General features: G+C 36.9%; 1 protein-coding gene across 1 annotated transcript; it reads left to right on the forward strand.

Moving 5' to 3' along the window:
• The first annotated feature begins 5343 nt into the window (after nucleotides 1-5343).
• Nucleotides 5344-19611, forward strand: LOC112454443 (allatostatin A-like). The gene is made up of 3 exons (XM_025015835.1): nucleotides 5344-5629; nucleotides 18570-18830; nucleotides 19121-19611. The coding sequence occupies exons 2-3, from the start codon at nucleotides 18585-18587 to the stop codon at nucleotides 19445-19447; spliced, it is 573 nt and encodes a 190-aa protein (XP_024871603.1). The 5' UTR covers nucleotides 5344-5629; nucleotides 18570-18584; the 3' UTR covers nucleotides 19448-19611.
• The last annotated feature ends 660 nt before the right edge of the window (nucleotides 19612-20271 follow it).

A 20271-nucleotide genomic window follows, 5' to 3' on the forward strand; every position in this document is an offset into this window, starting at 1 on the left:
ATAACGATGACGGAGAGGAAGTTGATAAAACGGAAGAGGAAGAATATGTCAGTATCGGAAAAAGTAATGATGAGAACAATGATAATCCTACTCATCAATACAATAAGTTTAAATATGAGAGAGATCATTCTAATGAGGAACAACGTGAGAAACCACGCTATGATCGTAAGGAATATAACAAACTAAAAAATCGTCGCGATAAACATGACTATGAAAGTGACGTTGCGCACCGACTTGAAAGTAATAATAAATATTTCGAATCACTGCGTAATGACGATGATGAGATTCGTGAGCGGGGTAAAAAATATCGTGATCGCTCTGATAAAAAGAAATTGGTAGGCGATAACCAATACGAAAAAGATCGACGAGATCGCAAATATGAAGAATCCGAAGATGAGAGTGTCGCTGAAGACAAACCGTCCGTTCAACGTTCTAAAGATCAACCAGTTTATAGACAAGACGAAAGACACGAAGAGGAACGAAGCAATGATGACGATACGCTCAAATATCATTATCAGGTCTCTCCACGAAAAGACTCGGTTCACAAAGAGCGCGCAGAATACGGCGAAACTAATCCTACGCATACACGCGAGGAATATCATCATCAACGTGTCAAGAATGATCATCGTGATCATCCTAGACGCGATAGTGGAAATCAGGATGACGGTGAAGGGGAAGAGACTCAGGAACACGACGCACTTAAGAGCGAGACGCACAAACACGAGGAACATCACGAAAAGAAGAAAGGTGGAGGAGATCATCATTTTGAGGAAGGTGGAGGTGCGGAACATGACGAGGAACATCACGGACACGAGGGAGAAAAGGGCGACAAGGTAAATTGTCCATTGTTAAACAGTCCGTTTGTTCGTCGAACTTATTTAACTTCGGCAATTATTAATGATCTTCTGTTTATTTGCAGGGATATAAGGTTTGGCACGAGCACGAGAAGGCCGAGAAGGGGCATCACGACAAGGAGCATGCCAGCAAACACTATGACGAGAAAGATGGCGAGGAGAAGAAACACGATGAAGAGGGTGGATACCACGAGGAACATCATCACGGTGAAGAGGGCAAGAAGACGGCAGAATTTGGCGAGAAAGGTGAACACAAGAAGGGTCACAGTACACACGGCGAACATTCGGTGCATAAGAAGGTAAAGTGCGCGACACGGATATTACATTCTTAATGAAGTAGGAACGTCGCGATTACAGCAATATTTCGGTTACCGTTAATTTCTGGTAGGACGAATTCGAGAAGAAGACCGAGTTCTTCGACGAGTTCCACGAAGACGGTGGACAGGAGAAGCACGGCGAGCACCATCACGAACACGAGTCGAAGAAGGGCGGCCACGAAAAGAAGGGTCATCACGACGGCGCCGATCACGAGGAGAAATACGGCAAGGAGAAGAAGCACGAGAAAGGCGGTCATCATCACGAGCACAAGGGCCACAAGGTCGACGAAGGCCACGATCATCATTACGATCACGATCAGAAGTACGGCAAGAAGGAGGGGCACGAGGATGGGAAAAAGTGGAGTTTCAAGAAGGGCGACGACGGTGGCGGTCATAAGCATAATCGCTGAACCGAGAGACGTTGATCAAAGAGTAATTTTTTTGCAAAATTATCGCGATTGTTACCATACCTTGATATTGCGCGGTAGTTTCGGAATAGATCAATGCTGTGTCGATCAATTGTTGCATTGATACTAATCGCGTATAATCGAAATGTTATGTATTACTTTAGAGAGCGGTTTGCCTGCCGCCTGGTCACTGCCACCTATATTGATCACCCACGATTGAGATATGACATATTGTGCGCGTTAGCTTACGCTGTTATATCTAGCTCCGGTTAAGCAGAAGTGAGTAATTGAAATGTCAAAGTGAGCATTAATTCAGGCAGAAGTAATGAATTGACTTCTGCCGAGTTGAATTTCCTGCAAATCTGGAAAGCTCGTACAGACTATCGTAGATAAATTTTTCTCATTTCTATTCAATGGAATATTACTCACGGCGTATTGAAGGGAAAACTGAGAGAAAGATTTCGAAAATCGCAATTAAGGAATCATTATCTAACCATTATTTAAGGTAAGATTTTTAATGTTAATTCTATGTACATTATTTGTCAGTTTTATTTTATCTGTTCATCATGTTTCTCGATATTGCTTACATAAAAAATTTCTTATTTAGTAAAATACATTTTATGTAAAAAAAGCGTTTTACTAGTGCTAAGAAAACACCAAACTTTTTAGAACTTTAATGATACAAGTCTACTTTGTAGATATCTGTCGATCGCTAATAAAATGATATACCGATAATGAGATATTCAATAAGTAATCGCGTGTTTTATCGATCATTTTCAATTAGGAAGTAATACAATTAATTAGGAAACAATACTTCGCTATTGTGTGCAATTGGAGGTGCTGATAAAGTTTGCTGAAGGTGCAATTTCCTTGTTACTTTTGTTAACTCCTCGTCTTCTCACTTACGTTTTCACCGTAAACGCAAAAATGACTCCGTTTTATGTCATGTTAAACGGATTAATATCCACATGGGAATGCAGCACGAGAATGGGTGGCGGAATAATGCCATTTACGTTTCTTTAATAGCTCCTCCGATGAGAGAAGGCGTTACAAAACTCTCCTTGGGCGCTTGCAAGAATTCTCCGAAGTAGCCCCTTAACGAGAATGACCGTAAGGATTAATTACGCAAGAGCTGGTGCGCTGCTCTCGATCTCCTTATCCTTTCCTCTCCCGTCCTGTTGCGCCTGATAATACGCTCTTTCGTCTTCGTTACCTCCGAGTATCGATCGGTCGCGTGGCATTCAGCCGGGAATCGCGGAAGGGACTTTAGCCGAGAGAGAGAGAGAGTCGCGGATGCAAACGACAGACGATTTACGACCCACACTTTATTAAAGAAGATATCGATCTTTTTGGCAGTCGCGATAAATGATCTCGAGTGAAATCAGGCTAATATTGGAGCATCGTTAATGATCGAAATGACGTCGGCCGAACGACGTCGGGACGTTCAGTACCGGCGCGGTAAGTATAGATATATGATTGTCCAGAGCTTAATCCACATGGGAATCGAACAGCGGCTTCGACTCGCCCGTTCTCGGCGTTATCGGCACGTATCGTACCGCTATCAGACCGATATTCATGCTTTTACGAGCCGGATAATATCGGTACTATTAAGCTACGCAAAGTGCAGCTTTTCTTTTTTTTCCTCCCCCTTCTTTTTATCCTTATCGCACTCCGCGATATGCGATATGCGAGCACTTTGAGCGCACGTGGGTTGGAATGCGTTCGATAAATCTGGATAATGGACAAGTTAAATGAAATGCATCCCTAATAGCGTCGCAGTTGAAATTTTTGCATGGAAAAACAGGAGGACGAATAAGTGGAAAAGCACGTTCTTGAAATCGCGTCGAGTTCCCGGCGCTTCATTCTTGGCATTTCTCATTGAAGGAATTATTCGCGTCTCAGCTCTTGTCTTTGACGTAATAGTTCGCGATCAGTACCATTATGAATTCTTAAGAAAAAAAGGTAAAAATAAAATGTTTTCGGCGTTTCACTTGTGTTATTAATTACGACCTTCGAGAGAAGTATCGCGCATCGCGTGTTTAACATGTTTCCGGTACGGAAACTCATTATTCTCATTAAGCTTAATTGTCTCTGAATCTTCTTTCCATCCTTATTTCCATCTTTTCCGTGAACCAACTTTTCGTGGAAATCCCTTGATACATCCGCATATGAGTGTCTTTCAAGTTTATTAGAGCCGTTACTATTAAAGTCGGAAGCACTATATTTCAAATGTTAAAACGCGATATTATACGCGCGAACATGTCAAAATTATTCATGTTCGTGAATTGCTAATGAGTAACGATGAGAATTAATTCAAATTCGGGCAAACACTTCAGTACAATACGATATAATGCGAATCATGATCAATGTTTCGAGGTAGATAATTAAACGGACAAATTGATTAAACTTGGCGTAGAGTAACTTCTATTAGCGCTTGAACAAAGTACAGCGCTTTAGAATAACCGTGATTTTCCATTATCCTCCAGATAATCGAAAGTGCCCTGCGTGCAAAATCGAAACGCGCTATATACGCATAACAATAAGTGTCTGCGGGACATTTATTATATCTTTGCTATATTTTAATAATCTTCGATTTTACTAGCTTCTTGTCTTCGTTTTGAGACCCCTCGTTATTTTCGCGCTCCCGAAATTCCTGCGATATTATCAAATAAGATGCGACTTTTCGTCTGGCGCGACTCGCAGGCTCGCGTAAATATGCAAATACCTCGTCTTCCGGATCCGTCGCGCACGGATTTCCTACATTTCCCACGGGGCACTTCCCAGTCATTTCGCGGGGTGGCAGCTTTTACGACGTTGCAGAGCGACGGAGAGTCTGCCTGAACGAGCGGGCAGCGAGTCAGCTCGTTTACGAGTGGTTTAGTAGGAAATCCCACGGAAATCCTCCGCCGCATCCGGTTGATGCGTAACGTATCCACGGCGAATATCCATAAACGCTTAACCGCATCGCCGCGGATTTAGCATTGGGGTGCTCGATCTCCTCGCACGATCAGCGCGCGGTTTATGGGGCAGCTTTCGTCCGGTGAAAAATTCTGCGTATCCTGCACGTACCACACAGGTCACTTGTGAGAGGTGCGATAACATCGTATAATTAAGGATGAGGCTGGTTCGTCAGAGGAAAGTTGCAAATCGGAAGCGAGGAAAGTGAGTTTCTGCGAGATGAAACTGGCAACATTCGGAGCAAGGAGGGTAATCCGATAAGAATGCAATTTACCTTTCATTTGAAGGAGAGCGTTATAATACGCGGAGGCGTCAATTTACTCGCTCGACGCTATTTTATAATAATCACGTTTTATCACTCCAGTAACCTTATGTCTCTTCTTGCGAGAGCGAGATATTCAATGTAATGGCTTTTGCGACAATATTATTTAAATATATGTAAACTTTACGTAAAAAAGTCACATCGTCACGTTAGTACGATTTAATATTCCGTTATTGTATACTCATAATCTTCTTCGGGACAAATATTCCTTTGTATCTCTGTCGCGGATAACAGTCGCGCGAAATTAAAATCAAACGAAGCGACCACCGAAGCGCCCGGCACCGGAAGTTCATTTTCCACGTCATAGGTGGTTCGTGTCGTTCGTGAAGTGGCTCCACGATTACTCCCCTTTCACCCCGTCCAACAGTTCGGAGAGAGCGCAGCGCGCGAGGAGAGGTGGCACGCGGCCCCCCGGAGAGCGAGAAAGACAGGGACCTTCGTCATACACGCACAGGCGCCGACGCACACACACATATAAAGGCCGGCGCCGCAACCCTCTGGCCGTCATTTCTCGCGGCACCCGGCGTCAGACGTCGTTGTCGTCGGTGACTCACGGAGGAAGTTTAACTGTCGCACATCCTCGCTATCACGTGAGAACGAAGGACCGTTTGTTCCGCGCGAAAGTTTCATCCCCCCCCCCTCGGCGAAGAAGAAACGCAAGACGGGACACTTTCCTGTCTTTTATTTAACAGTCGAAAAAGGTATCCACTTTCGTCTCTCACCTGGATCGCAGAATCGCATGATCGCGCCGGCAGAATCTGACAGCAACAGGTGAGCAATTTGTCTCTTGAGACGCATCCTTTCTGCATGCGCTGTCCTTTTTTTACGGCTTCTTTTATTTTTCTTCTTTTTTTTAAGTACACTGTCATAATCGTATCTTTTATGCAGTAAAAACTCAAGACCTTTTTTTGCACCTTTAATTTAATTTTGTGAGGCAATCGATTTTGTGTCTCATTTATCGAGTACTCTTCTACTTGTCCACCGCATCATACTTGATGGTCGCAAACTAAAGAAAACTGAGAGAACTTTACTTCGGGTAGTAATATATTATAGATTCGATCAAACGTATACACACACACACACATTGATATAGTGGTGCGAAAAGAGCTTTTTAAATGCCACGAAGTTTTCACAAATAAACACGATATTTTATAATAAAAGCTTTTAGTTGCGTATAACAACCGATTTCAAATAACAATAGATGTGTCTGATGTACTTTGATCCGCTTTTTCCTTTCTCTCTTTAATTTTCTGTTATACACGCGTGGCATATAAGAGATTTCCCGTTGCGGTGTATCCTCTGTTATTTTTCAATAACACCTTTCTTTTTAATTCTTTATAAGCCGATTATATATTTCAATCGATTTATAATTTTTTTTACACAAAGATACGTGTTATTAAGATTATGATTATATTATTAAAACATTTTTTAAAAAGAGAATGACAAATTAATAAAAAATTATTTCTTTAATAAGTATACTTTTTGTCATAAATATTATATATTAATATTATATATTAAACGAAATTATTAATTTTTTTAAAGGTTACATCTAATATAATTTATATTAAATATTCTTCAATTTTAATAAGAAATTCTTCTTTTTAATTTATTACTCGCAAGCTTTCTTTCTTTAAAGGTAGTAGCAACAGGTGAGAATGTTTTAAGGGCGAAGCTGTTTCCCGAAGTTTCTAGATCTTTATCCTTTTGTTTGTTAATTATGCTAATATTTTTTCACCGTGCATGAAATGACGCTGCATTACTTATATATTTTTATTTAAAAGGTTTCTCGACTAACAAATATATTAAATATTAATGTTTCTAATTTTTCTTCATCGAGATATATTAAAGACGAATTATATATACAGATGCGTAAAATAAAGAAATGCGAAAGATGTCATAACTTAAAATATTGAGTTTTTGACATTGAGTAAAAAAAATTATAAAAATACGAATTAAGAATGTAAGTGTGGCGCAGCTATTACGTTGTATTTCTTATATTTCATTTTTCATAAGCCTTGCTAGGTTTAATATTCTCTTGTAATTTATTATTTTCGTGAAATATTTTTTATTATCAATATATTGAGGCAAAAATGTTGTTTATTGCATGTGCTAAATTGTAATACGAATTGAAATCTATTTCGACAAAACATTGAACAAAAGCTATTGTTCAAATTTGGTACACACTCTTTTGTTACCATTCTTTATTCAATCTATAAAAATTATTATTAAACACCTATATACAGATGTAAAATTTAGATATACATACATATCTATGAATAATGCTTATATATAAATAAAACGCAAATTTGAATTTTAAAAACTATCTTATATATATATATTTAATAACGAGACTTTTAAGTTTCAAATTTACGTGAGCGAAAAATTGCGTAGGTTACTCGTGGGCGGGACGAAAGATGCCAGTCAAAAATACAAAGAAAAACACTCTAGATCCATCTTAATCTATCCTGTATGCACATTTTTATATTTTTGGCAAAACACGCTATTACTTCTTTTATTACATTTTTATAAATGTTATAAGTCGCGAAAATCCGAATAGTGCATTATTGACGTCATTTGTCTCTATTTGTAAATGATTACAAACGGAAATTTTTCCACACATCTTTTTAGCAATAATGCGTAAATCCTTTCAGCACGGAGAATGGTGATTGAAAAGTCGCGTGAATTTCGGAAAGCGAAAAATGAAGCATTTCTATAATTGATTGTACGATCAAACAAGGAATTTATTCGGGTGTCACAGAAGAATGGAATCACGCGGATTACATAGGAAGCATATGAATAAATCTAAATTTCCGATCAGTAGTCACATTATCGCGTTCGCTGCATTTTTAATATTTCGAAGGAAACTGATCTCTCTCTTTCGGGCGAGTGAAATTCAACGCTTTTTCACGCCGCGCGCGCGCGCGCGACACTTTAATGCAATGCTTTTCGCCGAGAAAATGAAGCCCTTGACTGAATACTGGACACCTGAGTAATGGAGAGCTTACCTAGCGACAGAGAATCGAAGATTAAGTTATACCGCTATTGTCACTGGCGCGCGACAGAATGAATGATCGTTGCATTTCTGAAGAAAGAGTCAACTGAACAACACGTGCTTGTCGCGCGTAACACGACATCGCGTCGAGAACACTTAGAGAATGAAAGAATTCTGAAGCAGGTCTAACTTTTGCGATTATTAAATTCGATATTATATTCGGAACAATTTGTCACATCACTGACGTAAAGATATACATACGTATTTGAAAATTCAAACGGATAGAGAATGAGAATGAGGAATTTTTACATCAATCACCTTTCGTTTTTTCTTTTGAATAATATGACGTTTTTGGGTCTTTCGTCTTGAGTTTCATCTTTTATTTTCTAGAAGATTATTATACATTACTGAAAGTGAAAAAAATAATCCGCAGACGTTGTTGTATTTAAATTTCGTATTGTTCTTTCTTTTTATATTCTTGCCGACGCAAAGTGAAATATAATGCAACAGTGGTATACAACAGCGCTGCGACAATGAGACAGTCGACAATCCTCGTTATGCACATAATTGTTTCGTTATCGCGATGAGAACATTATCTCCTATAATAAGGCTCCAGGGATTTAAAATTATCGTTTACAAAGTTCCATCTCTGTATAAATAGCGTAGTATTCTTTCACTGTGAATAAAATTAATGAATTTTAAAAAGAAAAAAGTTTACATAAAACAAGGGCCCGCGGCGCGCGATACGCATCAGGTTATTTCTTTCGACGAGCAATGCATGGCGTATATAACATGCAGATTGTAATTTTAGCAAGAAAGAGAGAGAAGATGAGGAGAAAGACAGAGAGGGGGAGAAGCTTTTCTATCCAGCAGCTGGAAAAGAATGGACCGCAGACTGATGACCAGTTATGAAATTGTCACTGGGAAAAACGGATGTAGACGATGGGAGCGCAATCTCGGTGCGTGCGTTTAATGGGTGCGTCTGACGGGGAAGATGAGTAAAATGTGAGAAAGGGGAGGGAAAAAGAAGGGGGAAAAGTGGCATCGTTAGTCCGTTAGATGCCGGGTTATTGGATCGCTGTTATTGCCGGACTTGTTTGCCGCTCGTAAGTCGCTACTTGCCTTGTTCCGCGTCGTTTATTAGCTCGCCTCGGGCTGATGCATTATTTTTGTGCGAGCGAAATCCGAAACTGCGCCAACCTGGTCGTCGTACGATACGAGAAAGAGCATAGCTCGCAGCAATAGCGTGCAACAACAGCAGCAGCAGCAGCAGCAGTAGCAGCAGCTGTTGCTGTGCTGCGATGAAGTGTGCATTTCCGTAAAGTTCACTGCGTTTAAAGCGCGACATTTTACTATATCTACTTGCGAAGGGGTGCACGTACCGCCAGAGGCAATTGATTAAAATCTTAATGCTTAAATGCGTTAGAAATTAAATTCGTTGTTCGCGATACGGAATTCGTGGAGTGTGTCACTCGAAAAATAAGATAAAAAGGCAAAAGGAGAGAATCAATGTTTCAACTTTCTAACTTTCAACTTTCGTATTTGTTACTTCTACATCGAGACTCGAAGCGTCGTGCTTTCGTAAGATGAAAAGTTTGGGAAATTTTCAGTACGCGATGCGTATATTTATGACACTCGTATCTTCGAAAAGTTTTTAGTTATTCGTTGCAACGCCACACGCATGTTTTCTTGCAATATCGCTCGCAAGATTCTTTGTAGACAATATAATGTTGCAAAGTAAATAAGAGGGGCGGAGGGGAGGGTGCCCTTAGGACAGTCCTGGATATATATAGAGGACAATATCGCGCGAGAAAGAACAAAGTAACGTACGTTGTCTCGCTTCGCACCTATTTTCCTTACCGCAAGATTTTATATGCTACGCCGTAAAGTCTTCTCTTCCGCGTGGTCGCACGTCGCAAACGGCTTCATCATTAATTTCGTTTGCACTGTCGTTAGCGTTGCGCGTCTTTAATTATGGCCGTAACTCATGAGCCTTTGACGGTTTCTCGATGAGGCATTAAAGTGCCTCGTGCCGCTTGTTATACTGCAGCGCGTTTACTTTTCATGCGCGTTTCTTTGCACTATGTTAATTAGTGGTTCGCGGCGAGATAATTCGCAAGCCTTTATCGAGGCGGACAGTCACGTGCATTCGATCAGATTTCCTTTGTTCGTGCCTTCCTCGATTTAAACAGTATATACGAAAGTGACAAACTTGACGATAGATCTATATCGCGTTATTTGCAGAGAAAGAAATAGACATATTATCAAGAATAGAATTTAAAAAAAGAAATAAGCAAAAATATGTAATAAGCAATATATAACTACTTAACCGTAAGTCTCCGTTTATCTCTCCATTTTCTCGTAATACGTATTTTCAATAAATGAAAAGATAATTAACTTTCGACACGAAAGCAGGTATCGGTACAATATATTGCTGTTTATTGCTTTGCTTATCTCCGCTGCCGATGATTATCGCGACGGAATTATTTATTATATTACAAATGCATGCGATCTCTCATCGACCGTGGTAAACATGAAAGCGACGGCGATTAAAATCAGCGGTCACACCCCGAGGGACGTTTGGTACACACGTGTAAATGCAAATCGATAAAACAGGGAAATCGTCACCCTTCTCAAAAGGAGAGACAATACGCGAAGCGCCGTTGTTGTATTATAAATTACAAGTTCTGCGAAAACTGCGGTATAACTAATTATACCCGGAGAGCTTGATAGAGATGTAAATCACATTGAAATGAAATTAAGCAGCCTTTTCAATCTACTCGGTAATCATCACGCGCGCGATGAAATCCGAAATCTTAAAGCGATCGAAGGAGGGGTAGAGAGAGATTTAATTTTGCGCCCATCTCTCCCGCTATCGCGCTAGGATGAAAGGAACGTCTAAGCGACATTAATTTAATTTCCGCGCCCAAAGTGGAAACTTGTTCCCGCGGTTGCACGACAAGATTGACGATAATATTATCGTCTCGAACGTAGTTATCATTTTAGAAGAGGCACCCCAGAGTAGTAGGCCTGCAGACACTTGTAGTCTATCGCATCAGCGCCTCTTGTACCGTTGTCATTGTTATGTATGACGTGTATAACGTAGACGTGTATAAAATAAACATAGGTGGGCGCGCTATCGGGGAAATGACTTTATCGTTTATCAAAGCGGAAGGACGCGAAATCGCGCGTCGTTTCACATAGAAACGTGAAGAGATCAGTTATCGATACTGGCGATGATTACGATTTCAAGATAAAGTCACTGAATGCACTTAAACGATAAACTTACCGCGGGAAGAGATATAGTTATATAGTTACATAGATAGAGTTTTTGCAACACTCTAAAAATTATCGATGTTGCTGAAAAGTACATATATTCTAATTTGCATAGTATTTATACGCATTCAATAATTAAACTTTAGAAAATATCGATAACATAAAGCGCACTAGAAATTAATCGAAAAATAATTCTCTTTATTTTCAATTATTACGTTAAATTTATCAAATCTAGAGCAAAACTTTTTTATTGCCGTCGTTATTCATTTTCATTCGTTTTACTTTAAATGGAAATTAACTCGTCTGAATTACCTTCCACTTATATTACAAGACTGACATCTGTCCGAGAGGTCAGCTGAATTCTTGGAATTCCACTACACACGTATGTTAAAAGGAATGTATACAAGGAAATGCCGGAAGCGGAAGTTTAGGAGGGTAGAGTCATCCGCGATTACGGAAAGCCCGCGCCCCTTATTTTCTCATTCCAGTCGGATATCAAACCTACCGCATAAGACCTCTCTCTTTCTCTCTCTCTCTCTCTCTCTCTCTCTCTCTCTCTCTCTCTCTCTTTCTCTCTCCTCTCTTCTCTCTTTTTATCTCCTCTTCTCTTTCTGTATCTATAGTATGGCAATTGGCAATATCTAATATTCTTGTCTTCTTCAGAACTGCCACATCGAACGAAATTAACGCATCTCTTCCTGTGTCTTGTCGAGTATGGAAATATTAATGATCCGTTTTGCAATTATAAACGAGATTATTTTAAAAGCGAAACTTGTGCACGAACCGAAGTTGCGCGAAACTTTTTCATTAGCTTCCAATGCCATATACGGCGTGACGCATATGCATGGCTTGGAGAACACTGCTTTCTACGATAGAATCTTTCATGTGCATTAGTACCTTTGAGCGCCGGAGATTGCAAATATATCAGAATAAATTGCTAAACTTCGCATTATTTGAAACTGATTTATGCAAAATGAAATGTTTCTTTGATCAAATGGATGCTTTGGTATCCATTTTATGCGTGTGTGTTTATGTATACGTGAGTCAATTATTTTCTTAATATTAGAAATATCGATGCATTAATTAATTCTCCATTTCAAGCGAATGTAAATGTTCAAAGCTTGAAGGAAGATTATAATTAATCGCGAGAATTATTTTTCGATTATGTTCTGGTGCGCTTTATGTTATCGATATTTTCTAAAGTTTAATTATTGAAATGGGTAATACTACAAATTAGAATATATACACTGAGAAAAAAATTTGTTAATCCCAAGAAATATTTAGTCCTATACGTTCAACCAAACATTTTAGTTAGTTAACTAAACATTAGTTGAATTAATTAATTCTTGATTATAAAGAAACGAAATAAATTGTTGAAACAACTAATATTTAGTTAATAACTAAAATGTTTAGTTGAACGTATCGAACTAAATATTTCTTGGGATTAACAATTTTTTTTCTCAGTGTACTTTTTAGCAACATTGATAATTTTTAGAGCGTTGCAAAAACTATATCAATGTAACTATAACTATCTCTTCCGCAGTAAGTTTAGCGTTTAAGTGCATTCAGTGGCTTTAAAAAAAAGGCAAAAAAATTTAATCAATGACGTCTCTTAGATGGATGAGAGATAAAAAATGAGCGTAATATTCAAGCCGTTACGAAATTTACATTTTAACGAACGCGTACATCTGTACTGCGGCAATAGAAGAAATGAAAGAGATAATGAGAAGAACAAAAATTAATGTAAATGAATGGAATAAAGAAAGCAATATTTTCCGATTACGATGCTAATTTGAGAGCAATAAATAAGATTATTATTATAAAAATATAAATATCCGATTTCAAGGCAATTTTTCATGACATCACAAGCAAACATCATCATAGCAAATTTTCTTTAAACATTTGTCTGCATATTTATGAGATAGCTACATAAATTATATTGCATTTTTAAATGTGTAAAAGTAGTTTTATAACGTGTTTAACAAGAACAGTTACATTCGTTTTTGCAAATATTTGATCTACAATTAAGATGTAATTGAAGAAATAAAATAGAGGGGTAAGAGAGGTAACGATATGGTATAAGAGATAAATTATCTTTGAACGTGATTTTTCTTCTTGCTTCCAAATCTGAATCTGAAAGAGAAGCCGGAGAAATAAACTAGAAATAATTCGCGCGATTTTCTTTGCTCGCCAGTCAATTAAAATAAACATGAGTTCTTTTTACATGTCCCCGGTATTCTATAGTATAAAGAAATAAAACGTCAAAATTGTCACCCGCGTACACGCGAGCAAACATGTTTCAAGTTTTAATGTTTTTCATGCTGCATATGGTTCTTTGAACGCGATTTTTGACACACTACGGTTTTTAACGCGCTTACAAGGGCCATCCATCGTACAAAAATATAGAACGCGTATGTCGCACGTGAGGATATATAATTGAATCAGACATTTAAAAAAGAATGAAAAGATGATACTTGAACTCACGTTATTTTCAAAACAACCGAATAAATTGATTTATCTGCGTAGTATAAAAGTTTTTACAATATCCAAAATTAATTTCCAGTATTCAGCATTTAAAAAATAGTTGGAGGAAATATATCTCGGAAACACGAGTGATTCAGACAAGGAAGTGTTACAGAGAAAGAGTATATTCTACATTACAATAAATTATGAAAAACAATTTTGCCGCTCCATTATTCGACGTATTATTATTCTTATTTCATCTTTTGTTACTGACATTCTACCGCAAACGTTACGTTAAAAGGTTAAAAGATATAAAAGTCTTCAACGCGTGTCGATAACAAAAGAAATTCGATGAGAAGCCGTGAATGTGTATTACAATGTAAATAAAGTCTAGTATAGAACGCGGCGTAATCTCGATCCTTATTGAGAGCCAAGAGTGTGTGTGAATGGCTCTACGAGGAGAGCATTCCATAAATATTGATCAAGATTATCGAGATCATCGCACTTCAAGAGAGTCAAAGAAAATTTAGGATTTTTAAAATAACGACAGAGGACTTTTTTCCGAGGAGCACTACTCGATTTATTCGATTAAATTGCATGGTGTAATCAAAGTACTTTATGACACGACTTTTTGAGCGGACCAATGATTGATGGTAGCTCAGTAGTAGTGTACTCAACAGACCATGAAAGATCCGGCACGAGAGATCGTCGCATTTGTGCGATCGAGCTCATAGCAATCTCGTCGCGGATCGATCAGGCCTTCTGCTTCATTTAACGTGAATTTAAAGCTGGTCCATTGTGCGAGTGTCATCTCATCAGAATTCTCAAAGGAATGTCGTGTCACGGTATATAAATCCGGTCTATAAAATGACAGAAAAAATCGTGACGAATCCAGAGAGAGACCATGAAAGCGAGAACATACAGAAAATCGAATCATCGAGCTAGAATGCCTTATGACATCTCAGTAAATATTCAAAGACACAACAATGTAATAAAGATTTTTTTATAATATAAGAACAATACACATAATTATGTGTTTTATTTTGTGTAATTTTATTTTTTTATTTATGCGGCTGCTTAGTCAAAATGCTGTGGCTTTGCAGGACTCGTATGTAATTATTGCTACAGGAAATAGCTTTATTTCTACAGGAAATAAAGCTATTTGCTCGGCGTAGTCGTATTAAGTTGCTTTCAATGAAATATGGTTTTACCAACGTTACATTCAATTACAAATATTTCAGCAATATGTACGATACAATATGTATAGATACGAGTCCTTTATACAATATTAAACATTTAAACTAATTAGTAATGTCACATATATGCTGTAACGTGTATTTCTACAAAGGTGTATTTCTTTGAAATTAAGATACCTAGCGTATTCTTGTATGAAATCACTGACACGTATTTTCGCGGAACTACGAGACCGCTCATTCGTTAATTAATTCACGCATAAAGTATATATAATACTTTAATATTATAATGTAATTTAATTTGATACATCATGCATGCGTAAGATCATTTGAAACGAAGTTCAAAAGCAACTACTTTACTGTCATACCCTTTCATCTCGTTTCGCCGCTTTTTGGAGAGTTCCGCTTGTTCATTTCTGCGTGACGGCAAACAGAGAAAGCGTATAAAATGCAAAAATATGTAATTTTTGTTAAAAGAAATCGTAATGCTGTTTCTTTCTTATCTTTCTTAGACATTTTATCTTTTCATTGTTCCTCGTATTTACTATACAGAGTACGTATAGACGGTAAACTATAACATACGCGTGTTTTTATTCATGTATTTTTTGCGTTTTCGGTCAGGTATTGGCAATCATTTTTCATATTTATACGGGCCAAAAATTCTGCTAACGAAATCAATAAGAGAAATGTCCTTTCAAAGAGGAATGTCCAATATCCTTTAAGGCACTCTCGCCACCTTGAGTGACGGGTAAGACAATGTAAGCTTTCTTCGTTGTTAGGGAAGAATAGATAAAGCAAACGAATGATATAAAGCAGAGCTTTGTTGTCGGTAAAAATAATTATCGGACAGGCGATAATTATCAGACACCCGATCGCTAAATAGATATGTAGTTTACGCTATGTGATGATACAAAAGTAAACAATTTGTCTTTTTCACACAGGATCCGATGCGAATGAGAATAGATGATAGTTTTTTGCTTTAATACATATATAATATTCGGATATACGCTTTCACAAATAAATTTTAAGCTAACTTGCGTGTACTCTGAATAGATCAAATGCCATGCTTGAAATTTTTCAAAAATATGATACATACAACGCGGGACAAAGAAAACTTTGTTTCGAAAAAAAAGTTCGCGAGATTGACAACTATTTATTTTCCAAAGAAAATAAATAGTTTTCTATCAGTTCTGAAAGGCTGTTGATATTAAAAAAAATAGACTGAATTGAAGTTTTAGAACAAACGAAAAGATTTTATTTATTATAAATTGTGACGAAATCTAGTATTGATAGAATTTACACGTTAATTTATTAAGCTGATGGAGAAGAAATAACATTATTTCTTAATCTGTCAAAATTATTCATGCAAATAAGAATACGTGCGTGAAATAAAAATTGAAGTTTGTGAAGATTAAGAAAAATAAAACTATATTTCGATTTAAAAAAATAAAAAAGCACTTTCTGCAACCATCAAACTTCTCAGCTTTAAGTAAGTCATTAGGAAACTCTCCGACTCATCACTCTCGTAAAAACTTAAAAACATCGTCTCGTACCTTCACGCGCGCACAGCGCGAGAAACTAAAATTAGCAACTATGTTTAATCTTATTATTATAAAGATTATACAGTTTGCAGTTTTAAAGAACAGTTTTATTTATCAGAGCAGAGTTAGAATTGTAATATACTATAATGTATAACAGAAAGAAATTTTAATATTCAGAAATATCTCCTTTAATGTCAGAATATATGTAAGCGAAAGCTACAAAACGCGGATATGAAATCTTTGATGAACTTTCGTTCATTGGCAATTATAAGTTAGCGGTATCGTAGACAAGTTAAATTGAGTTGCAGAAACGTTTATTACGCCTCTTGGACATCGCTTTATCCCTAATGAAATCGTCATTTTAATCTTATGCGACTTTAATTCAACTCAACGGCTCAGCGGAATTAACATTGCGGACCGAGAGTGGGTTTTGTAGTTTTTATCTGTATAATTGAGGCTGTTCAGTCATGCACATACAAATTTAACACGCAAATTTGATATTGCACAAACAAGTGTAAATAACACGAAACATTTTACATTTTATCTTGGCGATGGAAAAAGAATTGTATCTAAACGTCGCATCATAGTGCGCCATAGCGAAAATGACTTGCGTTGACTTTCTTGACATTTAAGGATTTTCTATGGACCTTCGCAATTTTTACCTACATCCATTTGACCTCTCGTGCTCGCCCCCTTGATCCGTTTAAGCTTCTCCAAAAGCAGCGTGACCAAGCGAAACGAAGGAGGATTCATAATCTCGGATTTTGCCATCAAATATTGAACGGACCCGTCCGTAGAGGATTTCGGTTCTAGCAGTCTGTAACGATGTTGTGATATTCAATCACGCCAGACTGCGCTCGCTCTTTTTTAACTCCATTATGTTAAATGTTTGTCCGAGAACTGTATTGGTCACACGTATATCGACGTCTCGTACACTCGTAATACAACATTGATTTTACTTTTAAATTGATGAAAACGCATATTTTAATTGATAACCGCAACACGCATAATAGTCCTTTTACTGATATAAAATTCATGTGCTTTTTTTGTATTTTAACGAAATTTTGCAACCACCATTTTGTTTCGTGCATTACGATAAAATATTATTCGTGGAGAAAGGAACGTAAAAATAAAAGTAATTTTTCTAGATTGAACATAGAATTCGGTTCAATGTGTCGGTGTGAAAATACCTTGCAAATAAGTAGGGTACACACAGTACACACTACGACTGTTTAAATCCATGTCGTAAAATTGGCGCGACACCTCTACGAGTAGAAGCTACTCTCCTACTCTGCAGTCGTAAATAACTCTTTATTTTATTTTTACATGGTAGAATTCCATTTGCGTGCATCTGCGCTTGAAGGACTCGTAAAATCTTCGCGGAGTATTGCATTAACGCGCTTTTATGTTCTGGTGAAATTCAAAGATAGATAAGATTTTACGACAAGATTTCTGAAAATGTTATAAGTTCACTTATAAATAAAATGCCCATCACGTTATATACGCAAGAAATATTGTTATTTTATAATCGCTTTGAATTTATTCATTCAGTTTGATTCATTTATTTTTCAGTTTAATTATTAAATGGACTTTTATATTTTTAATAATGATTGGATCTTTTATTTTACAAATAAACTTTATTTTAATTCACCAGTCTCAGAATACGGCGCTATCTGCATGCGCGCTTTCTTGACCAATCAAAAAATGCCAAAAAGAAAAAAGGTTATAAAACAATGCAAGAGTTTCTAAAAATTTTTTTTTGTTAACAAAGAATAAATATTTCATATTTCTAATTTGTTTTATAGTAGTAGACAATATAAAGTTTTTATTACTATAACTCATTTGCCTCAAACATAGTAAATATAGTACTCGATAAATTCAGTTTTCCTTAAGTAGGGCGCGCCGAAGAGGGGTTTAAATGCGAGTCGTTACACGGCAACAGCACAATCTGGCAACGTCACATTTACGAAATAGTTCATAGTGTACTACTGGTTCATTGTTGGTCTACTTACCCTATATTATTGTCTCATAGGTGGAGAAATTACAGACATAATAAAAACAGAAGTTAAACTAATATAAATTAGTTCTCACACTTTTGACAAGGGTGAGAATTTTACGTGAATTTGTGAAAATTCTATCTCGGACTACTACAAAAGTTGATATGACATTAGTTAGAACGAAATCCTGTTCCTGCAATCTGGTGGTCCGTTATAGATTACAAGTCCCCGTGACATTTGTGCTTTCAGATTCAAACAGGCATCATGAAGCCAAGAACGAGTTTAATAACTACGCGAATTATTATGTTCTACCTGTTGAGCGTCGTTGGATCAACAACGGCAATAGAAGACGCATCTTCCTCGTCTTTACGTATGTCACGATTTCGACCGTTATTGAACAACTTGGAATATGAGCAACCTGAGAAAAAGGCTTACATCGCTGAATATAAGAGACTACCCGTTTATAATTTTGGCATCGGAAAGCGATGGGCTGACAATAATGAAGATAAAGTGAGTTTTAGATAAAATAATACGTTCAATTTTTTTTATGAATAATTTCTCTGTTAGAAAAAATAATCTAATTACTAGAAATGTCACTGATCCAATGAATATCCGAATAATACATTAAAAATTCGTATAAAGTTTTGTAATTATTATTAGGAAACATGAATTTTTATTACATTACTTGTTTATGCGTTACAAAATACTAGCAAAAGTAAAAAAGAATTCGATATATTTTAAATAAGATCATAATTAATTTTTTATAATCGTATCTTCACGTGTTGAAACTTTGTGCACAGAGAACCCGGGAATTCTCGTTCGGTGTCGGCAAACGTCTCCGAGACTACAGGTTCGGTTTAGGAAAACGCAGCATTGGATACCATCCCTTGAGTTTGGACTACTTCCCGACCGACAACATGGAGGGGTATCAATCTCGCGAGGACAACTCGAATGACTTTATAGAGGACAAACGCGGTCAACACTACGACTTTGGAGTCGGAAAACGGTCAGTCTGGAAGTTGGCGACTGGAGAAACGGCTGGAAGAAGACTGAACGATGTCACAGTCCCGAAATATTTGTTCGGGTTGGGCAACGCACTGGATGAGAACGAGGATTTGATTCAGTAAACCGTTCTCGTCGAGGAGCACGAATTATTATCTTCCTCATTCGCTTTAACCCTTGGACGTTCAGAAAGAAATATCTGATTTACATATTTCGGAAAATATTTTGACAAAATGCAATAACAGCGAACAGAGAATTTAAAAAACTGTATAATTTATTAATTTTTCAACTTCTTAATAATTTAATAAATTCTTTTGAATTGTGGATGTGTCGGATTTTAATAATATAAGTCCATTATAAAATTAACGTATATTGGCACTCTAAGTTGTACAAATTAATAATTAATTGACACACTTACTAATAAGATTTACGATAAATAATAAATTAAATAATAAATGTTTCTATTTTTCTGATAAATAATAAACTCGAGATTTTTTAAAGATTGAATTCATTAAAATCACACGTAACTCAGCTTTCTTGAGTGTATATGTCAATACCACGTTGTACGGTTCTATTGAGTGTCGAGAGCAGAACGAATTGTCCACGGAAGTTAAGAGCGATAACGAGACGTCGAGACTTCTTTTGTCTAAAACTTACTATAAAATTCGTGCGCCATCGACAACTCCCTCTTCACTTGTAAATGTTTAAAAAACGACGCAGGTACCTTAATGGAAAGATACATTTGACGTAGAAATTCTCTAAATAATTTTTTTTTTTTTTAAGGTAAAGGTTATCTGATTTTATTGTTTTATCATGCTTTCATAATCCTCCTTAATTAATTAAAATATTCGTTTTGTGTTTGTAAGATGAAAACCAAACGTAAACGAGAAAAAAAAACAATTTTGTATTTTGTGAGTTTACTTATACATACGTATTATATTATATTATT

Source organism: Temnothorax curvispinosus, unplaced genomic scaffold (assembly GCF_003070985.1).
Source record: "Temnothorax curvispinosus isolate PA1 unplaced genomic scaffold, ASM307098v1 QBEX01005075.1, whole genome shotgun sequence".
Classification (NCBI taxonomy): domain Eukaryota; kingdom Metazoa; phylum Arthropoda; class Insecta; order Hymenoptera; family Formicidae; genus Temnothorax; species Temnothorax curvispinosus.

What these genes read in the sequence shown, in the direction of transcription:
- LOC112454443 (XM_025015835.1), top strand. Translation starts at nt 18,585, where the DNA reads ATGAAGCCAAGAACGAGTTTAATAACTACGCGAATTATTATGTTCTAC. An exon ending in CTGACAATAATGAAGATAAA is followed by an intron (nt 18,831 to 19,120) that starts GTGAGTTTTAGA and finishes CTTTGTGCACAG; the next exon opens with AGAACCCGGGAATTCTCGTT.